At 42.0% G+C, this 11,086-nt stretch overlaps 1 protein-coding gene across 1 annotated transcript in view; it reads left to right on the top strand.

Annotated features, from left to right (window-relative positions):
- The first annotated feature begins 2,480 nt into the window (after positions 1–2,480).
- vstm2a (V-set and transmembrane domain containing 2A) overlaps positions 2,481–11,086 on the top strand; it is an 84,265-nt gene continuing 75,659 nt past the window's right edge. Inside the window, exons 1-2 of the mRNA XM_056364925.1 lie at positions 2,481–2,769; positions 4,045–4,211. Of these exons, the coding sequence (XP_056220900.1) occupies positions 2,691–2,769; positions 4,045–4,211 (246 nt within the window). The 5' untranslated portion in view covers positions 2,481–2,690. The remainder of the gene's footprint in view (positions 2,770–4,044; positions 4,212–11,086) is intronic.

Below are 11,086 nucleotides of genomic sequence, written 5' to 3'. Positions count from 1 at the left end.
TCTGATTTAGTTGAATTAAATTGTTTGATTTTAGTTCCACTATTCACAATTGTAACTTTACAACGTTGTGAATCTGCTTTGAGTGGCTGTGTTTTCCTGCATCAAGGTAATTTTTTTTTCCTGAATGAGCTCTTTGTGATGAGCATTGTGGTTCTACATGAACGCATAATTTGGTTTCACATGAGTTTATGGTTTTGTCTGTGCTCCTTTCACATGGTGATGGTGGTTGTGTGCTGCTGTTTGTTTGCCTCAACCAGCCCACTGTCAATCAAACCGGATGAAAACACACCCACTCCCTTGATGAAACGGATCTGCTGTGTTTCAACCCAAAATGCAATTTCAAAACCAAATTGCTGCTTATTTAATCATGAATATTTAATATTATTACAAAAAACTTGACTTGAAAGCAAGTTTTCATTGGCTTCAATGCAACAATGCAACATGATCAATTAGCTGCTTCAAAGTACAGCCCTGAATCTGCTGTGAACTGGATGACATCCGGGACCAGAGATTATCCAGCTGACTCCAGACCAGTCTCTTTAATAACACCCGTGCCTGCAGACACTTGTGTTGATGGGAGAGTGAAGAGCTGGTCCCAGAAGGATGTGACACCTGATTGGTCTCTGAATCAATTAAGAGCAGAATATGAGGAGTGGCGCGATTTGTGCCCGTTGCAACAAAAAAGGGGGGCAGAGTGTTCAGAGTCTGCTCAGGAGACCAGTAATATTCCGGCAGGATATATTCTACCTTAATGACTCTGGACATGCCGTGCTTTGCCCTGCACTCACTGGTCCAACCCCAACCCCCACCCACCCACACCCCCTCCCCTTTTGCTCCAATCTAATGCTAAAATATTGTTTTATAGCCTCGTAGACTGGCTGTCGACACACCCACAGTGGACACGCACACTTCTTTATATTATAGACTTTTGAGCGACGGAAGTTTTCTGCATTTTAAATATATGTAATTCTAAAAAAAAAAAACGTAGAGCGCAAAAAAAGAAAAACAAGAGGAAGCTGCATCATTTCCCACATTCTACCAAAAAAAATAAACCCCCTCTTAAAGATGCAAATATCTGTGCGCGGCGCATTTTGAAAAATCCAGCGGTCAAGGTGACAGTGAGGAGCCGGGGTGAGGAGGACTAGATTTGCAGAGGTGCGGAGTGTGATCCACTAGACTGACGTCTCTCCGGTAGCGCAGACGGAGACCGCAGCCCGGCTATTTCACAGACTTCAATAGAGCCGAGCAGTCGACAGTCTCTCCTCCTGCAGAGACACAGAGAGGAGGAGGAAGAAGAAAAAAAAAAAACCTAAAGAACTTCAGCACCGACAAAGCTGTGTTTTTTTTGCAGCATGTTCCACCTTCGGCAATCTCCGTTTAAACACACTCGCTCAGCAACTGTTTGATTTTGCTGGTGTGTGAGGCTGCTTTTTTTTCTGGGGGAAAGATTCGTCTTTTTTCCTGCCTTCGGCTGATGTAAAGAAATCTCCCCTCTCTATATTGGAATGATGTGGACCTCTCATGATACTGTTGGATTTGTTTTCTTAGCTGGATTTTGCGTGCAATTGGGATTCTCCTTTGAAGGTAAGAATCGCATGTTTCCTTCAGTGTGTTTTCGGTGGCATCGTGTCGGGATTGCTGCCCTGCATGGTGGAGGCTGCTCGGTCGGAGAAAGTGTTAAAAGTGCGCAGCCTTTTCTGGAAAAGGCTCAGGACGCTGTTTGGAGGGAGACGGAGGATGTTTTAAGTCAAAGGGATTGTCAAAGAGAAAAGCAAGGTTGCGTCTTTTTCTTTTTTTTTTTTTTCTTTACTGGTGATGTCGAGAAAAAAATGCAACTGGTGATCGTTTGAAATCAAGTCATTTGGCGTCATGTGGAGGAGAGAACACAGATGTTCTTTGTTTTTTGTTTTTTTAGTTTCTTTGCATTTTCTCTCATGATATAAAAAAGGTTGAGGCCATGAAGAGAATAACTTGTGAGAAGTGGCCGATGAGCCCGTGATTTCAGCACCGCGGACGCTGCTGCATGACGCTGTCCGTGGTCCTGAAAGCGACAGTCCAGAGCATGTCTGCCCTGCTTCATCTCTGATTACTTTCTAACTGCCTCTGCGCTCCTCTTCCTCATTAAAGCTGCATTCCCAGATCGCCCATAAACGCGCACAAACCTACAAACAGTCTAAGAACGGCGGCGGTTTCTTATACAGAATGTAAATCACGGTTTGGTATCAAAGTTTGCATGCACGGATATCCTCACGCTTTTTTCCCATCGTCGCCCTCACTCTGCTTCAGGCTATATTCTCCTTTTTCTCTCCCTCAAACCAAACTCATCTGTTATTTTCCGTGTTTTTCACTTTAAGGCTCTTTGTGTTTGTTCACATTCTGCTACAGACAAGTTTATTCAGTGATTAATCCAGGTGTGAAAAATAGCTGCACAACGGCCACATAATGGCACACAACACGGAGTGATGGAGTGAAATAGAATTTAAAAAAAAAAAACCTAAAGAACTTCAGCACCGACAAAGCTGTGTTTTTTTTGCAGCATGTTCCACCTTCGGCAATCTCCGTTTAAACACACTCGCTCAGCAACTGTTTGATTTTGCTGGTGTGTGAGGCTGCTTTTTTTTCTGGGGGAAAGATTCGTCTTTTTTCCTGCCTTCGGCTGATGTAAAGAAATCTCCCCTCTCTATATTGGAATGATGTGGACCTCTCATGATACTGTTGGATTTGTTTTCTTAGCTGGATTTTGCGTGCAATTGGGATTCTCCTTTGAAGGTAAGAATCGCATGTTTCCTTCAGTGTGTTTTCGGTGGCATCGTGTCGGGATTGCTGCCCTGCATGGTGGAGGCTGCTCGGTCGGAGAAAGTGTTAAAAGTGCGCAGCCTTTTCTGGAAAAGGCTCAGGACGCTGTTTGGAAGGAGATGGAGGATGTTTTAAGTCAAAGGGATTGTCAAAGAGAAAAGCAAGGTTGCGTCTTTTTCTTTTTTTTTTTTTTCTTTACTGGTGATGTCGAGAAAAAAATGCAACTGGTGATCGTTTGAAATCAAGTCATTTGGCGTCATGTGGAGGAGAGAACACAGATGTTCTTTGTTTTTTGTTTTTTTAGTTTCTTTGCATTTTCTCTCATGATATAAAAAAGGTTGAGGCCATGAAGAGAATAACTTGTGAGAAGTGGCCGATGAGCCCGTGATTTCAGCACCGCGGACGCTGCTGCATGACGCTGTCCGTGGTCCTGAAAGCGACAGTCCAGAGCATGTCTGCCCTGCTTCATCTCTGATTACTTTCTAACTGCCTCTGCGCTCCTCTTCCTCATTAAAGCTGCATTCCCAGATCGCCCATAAACGCGCACAAACCTACAAACAGTCTAAGAACGGCGGCGGTTTCTTATACAGAATGTAAATCACGGTTTGGTATCAAAGTTTGCATGCACGGATATCCTCACGCTTTTTTCCCATCGTCGCCCTCACTCTGCTTCAGGCTATATTCTCCTTTTTCTCTCCCTCAAACCAAACTCATCTGTTATTTTCCGTGTTTTTCACTTTAAGGCTCTTTGTGTTTGTTCACATTCTGCTACAGACAAGTTTATTCAGTGATTAATCCAGGTGTGAAAAATAGCTGCACAACGGCCACATAATGGCACACAACACGGAGTGATGGAGTGAAATAGAATTTAAAAAAAAAAAACCTCCCATAAAAACATCAACCCGCTCGAAATGAGGCGTCTGAATCAAGTGGCCGTGGTGCGACTGTGCGTTATGTAAATTCCCGATGAAGACGCGTCAGTGTCTGTGACATGGGGGGAGGTGTGGGGGGAATAGGGGGGAACGGGGGGGGGGGGCGCCATCTCCTTCAATTAGAACAAGAAAGCACCTTAATCAAGCGCTTGGCTCCGGTAAAGCAGCCGCCGGTGAGGCAGCGTTACCCGCGGTCACGGTCATGACAACGGCCACAGGCGGACTAGTATAAGTGATCATTTGCAAGGAGAAATAATGCAAACTGTCCTCATCATATACACCCCCCCTCCCCCTTCCCCAATTCTCTCATCCGCAGGTCGCTTCACGGATCTGCCCTCCAACATGACGGTTAAAGAGGGACAAAACATTGAAATGGCGTGTGCTTTCCAGAGCGGAACCGCGTCTGTGTATTTGGAGATCCAATGGTGGTTCGTGAAAGCACCGGAACCCACTGACAGCGAGGAGGACGTCGATGCTGAGGAGGTACAAATGGACCCTTTTCCTTTTTTTTCCAAGAGCTGTGCGCGTTATGTTTTAAGCACACCCACTCATGGAGGGAATAAGGGCATCCAACATGTTTCCGCGCTATTACGCACGAGCACCTTATGTCGTCGGCGTCGAGCTCCTGTGGCAGCCCTGAAGACGATGTCAGGCAGTCATGCTGCAACTTTTCAGCTCACCTGCTTTCTTTCTTGCAAGGAATTAAATGTTATAACCCTTCACACATCCTCAGCTGCTGCTCAAAAACTCCATTCACAGTCAGCTGGTTGAAACTTCTCTTTTCTCAGCTTAAAATAAGATAACTGAAACCCTGTTAGAGTTTCATCCACACACACAGACTCTTTGTTTAATGAGAAATTACTCAATATCCATCAATTCTTTATCAATTTCTTTATACTTGATATGAATGTTTTGGATTCTTTCCTTCAGAAGAGTTAAAATATCCCCTCCACACACTGAGCAGGGAGCAGTGAAGAAAAAAAAGAAAAAGTAACAGGAACAGGAACATTAATCAAAAACTACTGTGAAAAAAAAGAAAAGGAAAGAAATGAGCACGTTCTGGATATTAATTATAAGATAAATGAAGTAAATGAGCCTGACTATTCATGAATGGATAAAAAAATGGGTGAATCAATGCAGCCGAAGCATATTCTTGTATCTTGCCTCATTAAACAGTGCAATGGAGGCGCTTTGGCTTTTTTTATTTTGTTTGTTATGTGTTGCCGTTGCATTACTGCTGGTTATGATGACAGCTTCCCTCGCCCCAAATAATGATCGGCTGCTTAGTGGATGAAAGTGACTAAATGTGTTTGCTGCATTCAAATGGATGGAAATGACTTGCTCGCACATTGTGTGGCAGGTAGCTGCGTGTCAAGATTTGGAAGGGCTGGTGTGTTGTCGTGACAGGCATCAAACGGTGCTCTTTCTATTTGTGTGACAAAGAGACGCGTGTGCGTGCGTGTGTGTGTGTATGCGACGGAGCGGATGGCTGGATATCCATGTGGCTTTAATTATTGTTCCATTGTTGCTCAGCTCAGCATAGTGGCATCAGCCAGGCTTTGATGTGGGTTTGATCCCACGTGACTCTTGGATGTTGGGCTGAAGTGGCCTATTGATGCAGACATCACATTGTTACCCACATTTCTTATCACGGAAGGCTGTTTGAAATGAAAGCTGTTCTGTGTGTGTGTGTGTGTGTGTGTGTGTGTGTGTGTGTGTGTGTGTGTGTTTGTCCTGCAGCGCTGCAGTTTGAATGGGAACACAGTCAAGGCTGTGTGTGAGATGCTGCTTGGGAACCAGCTGGTCTCCTGGAAATTTAGAGGAAATGATCGTGATGTCTTCGAATGCAAATATTTATGCAGATATGAGCGGCACGCATGAAAAGTGAGAGTTGTTGGATCTTTAAAAGGGCGACATGAAAAGAGGAACAGACAGCAGTTTCAGATTGAGATGGTGCAGAGGAAGAGTAAGAGTCACGTAGAATGGTGGGTGGTTACTTCAACTCTCAGTGACCCAGGATCAGTCCTCAACTTTACAAGTATTCTACTGTGACACTGTAATATTTTTTTAGTCAGAATCCTTCTTCAAAATTCAAATGTAAAACATCCGAACACAACAAAACTCTCCATGGTGACATCTAAACCCCGTACCCATCCTCATCCAAACGATAAAAACTGATACACAGCGCACAAAGAGAAGGGAAAATACAGCAATAAATAAACATTATGGCAACAGTCCAAGATGATGAGTTATCAAATTACAAGCGCCCTGCATAACATGCAGACGTTCACAGGCAACCAGTGTCCCTACAGACAGCAATACAAAAATGACGTTAAAATGTAATTTAAACTTATACAATGCTGCAAATAGAGTCAATTTTGTTGTTTTCAAGAAATAAACATTAATAAAACAACATACAATACTCACAAGTGTTGCCAGGTACAGTCAAGCAGGCAAGACAGTACATACAGTATATCTAAAAAAACTACATTTCGTCGTCCGCCCCGTTCTCCTGATCGGGATATTTCAGGAACGGCTGAAGGGAATTTTTTCAACTTCGGCACAAATGTTCATTCAGAGTCTGGATTGAAGGTCAAAGGTCAAGGTCACTCTGACTGAAGTTTTGGCCATAACTCCAGAATGAATACGCTAATTATGACACAATTTCACACCAATGTCTAATAGGATAAAATGATGACATTTTCAAACAAAAAGGTCAAAGATAAATTTCACTGTGACATCATAACGATCTGAAAATACACTTTTCCTGCCGTAAATTAAGGCTGTAACTCAGCAACAGAAGGAGAGATTGGGACCATTTGGTTGGACAGTGAACTGCTGACACTCACCTTGGTGTTCACATTGAAACTGTGGTGATTGTGTAGATCTGTGCTGCTGGGTTGAAGTTGTGCATGAAGCCTCCATTTTTAAGAATTTGTAGCTACTTTGCAGAAACATCCATATTTGAAGCGTTGTCCACTGTCATGGCAACAACTTCTTTTCAACTTGTTTCTCTAAATGAACGCTCATACAGTAGTAAACATGCAGCAGAGCAAGAACAACAACGCTTTACAAAGTCAAATTAGTTTTGTTTATATATCTGAATATCACAAAATACACACATTCCTTCAAATTCTTCACGACATATAAGAAAGGCGATGAGTGTGGACAGACTTGGATGTGAACTGTAACTTGACTGCTTGGCGGAGGCATACAGCCGCGGGGCGGTAATTCTAGGTTTCACATGCAGCAGGCTGCTTAATTCAGACAGGATTTAAACTGCTGTTTAAGGAGCCTTTATTCCACAGCATTAGAATTCATGTATTAGCTATTACCATTCCACACTGAACCGCTATGATCTCCAAATTACAATCTGCTATTTTTGGTGACCGATCTTAGATTGTAGTTCCTTGATCTGAGGTTAATTCCAATTCAAATTTAAGTCTGAGCTGAGTGAAAGAAGCAAAGACGTTATTAATATATATGTCAGCAACAGTTACAGTCCCTCGTAATGAGAAAGCATTTAATCATAGCAAAATTTTAACCCTTTAATTTCCCCCTTAATTTGAATTTTGGAATCTCTGGGATTCAGAATAGAATTCACTCTTAGTCTCTTCATTGTCTTTTTTATTGTTCATGTCTCTCAGAAAACAAACACAAAACAATGCAATACATAGAGTACAGTGAACATATGGTCATATATACACATATATGCCTATATATACTTACTTATTTCTTATATTTATTCACAAGGATGAAACAGGTTGATCGTGGCAGCGTTAGCCAGCTGCTTATTTTTCATAACTGCTTTAAAAACACGTTCAGGGAATTAAGATTAAGTGAAAAATGATAGTAACAAGGCCGTCAGAATAAAATGAGAAATAAATACTTTTATCAGACATCCTTCTAATCTCTGCTTTTTCCCTTGTGAATTACTTTATGAAAATATTCCAGTACTTTGACCAGATCTTAACCCGCAGACATAAGTACCAGACATTGCTTTGTTTTAAGGGATAATTGTGGCATTTTAAACCTTAAAAACACCTACAAGTCTAAACAAGTCTCAGTAATTCCTTAAAACAGCTGGGCACTGTAGTTTTTATCAGACATGACTCAAACAGGAAGAAATACTGCAGTTGTTAGGAACTATTTTCAGTGGCGGATTAACACACATTTGTGAGTATTTGGAGCGGCAGCACGGTGTGTGTGGGACTGAGTCTAAATAAACTACAGTGTGTGTGTTCATGGTGATGAAAGAACAGTTCAACAGTGTGACTCACTGATGTGTTTAATAACAGAGCTCTAATAATACTTAATTGACTTGTTAGTAATTCTGCTCATGGGATCTGTTGACAATTACAAAAATATATCCGTCAGTCTATCAATCTGCAGTTAATGTGATGTGGAGAGAAAACATGCAAAATCACCGGTGACTAAACCTGACTGTTTCCTACATGTACAATAGTCTGTCCAATGTTCACAAAATAATATTTGTACTGAGGAAAATAACATCCATAAGATTCATGCACTGGACATGGATTAGAGAGGAAAAAACCAAAACAAAACACAAACAAACATGTCAATAGAGAAAGCTGCTGTTTGGTTACAGCTTTCACAACAAGTGGTAAATGATTCTCCTCTCAGATTATAAATGACACGCTGCCAGTTCATAATTATGCACAAACACAGGCAGAGAGAAACAAAATATTCACACCTCCATGACAAAGAGGAGTCACGCTGCTGACGGGCTCCGCTACACTGTGATGTTGTTGATTCAAGTCAAAGAGTAAAGATACACAGAGAGGAGAGAAGGGGGGTGATGGGGGTGATGGGGGTGATGCAGAACATGAGCAGATTGCTGCCGTGGTGCCGGGTCTTGAGTCTGCTTTTTCATTTTGGATGCAGCGATTTTTTTGTGTCTGAGGCCGCGTGAGCCGTGATGATGACACGTGATGATGACACGTGATGATGACACGTGGATGATGTCGTGTAGTCTAATGTTGTTTGCATGTTCTGTTTTTGGCATTTGTGGTTACAATACACCGAGGCTGAAAGGCAACTCTAAAAGAAACAAAGAGTATGATCATGTGTGCATCACAGATTTGGTGCTATATTCGATAATATCGAATATCGCGATGTTTCCACCATATGCAATATTTTTCATCATAATTTTTCATTTTTGCAGTCTGCTCTGCTGCTGAGTCAGACCCTCATTTCACTGCTTTGTTTACTGTACGTTGATCCTCGCCTGTGTGACGACCCTCTCCATTATGTTTACCTGTTGCTTCCTGTGTGTGGCTGCTTCCTTTGCAGGTACTGGAGGTGGGTGTGGCAAAGATTACGATTACGACCTTTTAGGTGACTTATAAGATTTGTTGTGTTAAAACTTGCCGTCTTTTTTCCTCCTCTCAGAATCCTTGCTGAACATGTTTTTGCAAATTGCAATGGCGTTGACCTCCGCTGCCACCGAGAAAAACATCCAGACAGCGAAGACATGTTGGCTCTCAACTCCAGACATGAGCGCAGTACTGAGGTGCAGCAATTGACGTCATGAGCGCGACAACTTAGACTCATTTTGGTTTGGTTTAGCCACATAGTGCCACCCGCTGGCGTAGCAATGCCACTGCATTATCAGATCTATCTATCGGGTTTAAATTTCATTATTGAAGCAATAAAAAATGGCATGCTTTTGCCACAATAGAATGATAATTTATCGGGCCTGATTACTGTCGTGCATCCTTAAAAATTTGTATAGCACGTTTCAAAAATAAGTTTACAAAGTTTACCACCCTCTGTCTCAAGCTTCTCCCTTGTAGCCGAGAGCAGCAGCTGATTTGCAGATCTAAGAGAGCGAGGTTCTCGTTAGAACCCATGCTTCAGTGCTTTGAACACGTTGAAGACGGGTGATGGATTTCCTGAGAAACCCGGAAAATGAGGAATTGCAGTGATCAGTGTGGGTGGAGACAAAAGTGTGGATGAGAGTTTGAGTGTCACTGAATGAAAGAAAGGATCTGATCTTGGCAACACTCCTGGTTTGACCGATGACCTCGTGGCTGCACTGTAAACCGTGGGAAACTAAAGTTTGCTTAAAAAAAGAGTGATATCATATATCTACATTTGGGTTTGACAGTATCGAGCACCATTATTTTGTGGATCTGAGGATGAGTTTTTGAGCTATGAGCAGGAGCAGAGTTTGTTGGAGGGCTTACTGGTGTATGTATCATAGCAAAGGCATTTTTATTTCATTTTTAAATACACAATACCATTTTTTTAAATCAGCTGTCCAAGATGACAGTAATGAGCTGTTTACTACAGTGAGAGGTGTAGTGGTTCACACTGATCCCGCCTCTGCAGAACTGGGACACAGGCCGCTCGTTTTGGATGTTCTAGATGTTTTTGGTGACCCCCCCCCCCCAGGAAGACGGCAATCCAAGTTCAGTAATGCATTTCATAAGAAATAAAAACAAAAACAGTGGACAGTTTTTCTCCAGTACAACACTGGTTAGTCATCGACTGTTTTTGTCTTCTTCAGGCTACTGTCTGAGGGTGTTTCAGTTTCCTTGTACAGTCCATTGCTCAGTCATGTGATTTGTAGATCAGGGGGTCCCACTCTTCTTAGTTTGTGACCACTCAAAGTAGATGTCTCCTCGAAATTACATTAGTATTCTGCTAATTTGTTTTGTCGAATTTGCTTTGAAGGAAATGTCATTGCTGCCTACAGAGTGCTTCCACTGTGTGGGCTGGAGGTCGGGTTGACGGTGAGAATACAAAACACAGGACTGCACATGTCCAAGGGGCCGGTGACACAAAGACAGACCCTGACTGTGTCTTAGATATAACCAGTAGTCAGACACAAAGCAGTTTAGTTCTTGACTATCTTAAGATAGGTAACCCTAACCCTGGTACAATGAATTCTGGGTAAATTAAGAGGTCTTTTTTAAAACAAACAAAACTAAAATAAAAAAAAAAAAAACAGTGTTTGTCTTTCAGAAGAATTTAACAGTTACAAAGACCTTTTACTTTGGAAATTCAATAAAGAGTGAAACAATAAAAAGAAAAATCTGACAAAAACAGCTGCAGTCTCCAAACACTCTTTCCCTTCTCATCGCTCTCTCCATGATAATGTTAGCAAACCATATATGTGCCATGTTTTCCTCTTTTTTTGTTGCTGGGTGGTACTGCTCAGCGCAGATGTCATTGATTGTTACCACGGTAACATGGGTCTTAGACCTGAGTTAGTGTGGGTGCAAGATGTCTAATGTTTTTGGCTTAAAATTAGTCAATGAGTCTTAAATAACAAATATTGCCTGTAAATAACCACAAAAACATGAATGATGTCAACATTACCAAAGTTAATT

Source organism: Seriola aureovittata, chromosome 20 (assembly GCF_021018895.1).
Source record: "Seriola aureovittata isolate HTS-2021-v1 ecotype China chromosome 20, ASM2101889v1, whole genome shotgun sequence".
Lineage (NCBI taxonomy): Eukaryota > Metazoa > Chordata > Actinopteri > Carangiformes > Carangidae > Seriola > Seriola aureovittata.
This window is presented reverse-complemented; position numbering and strand designations above follow the sequence as displayed.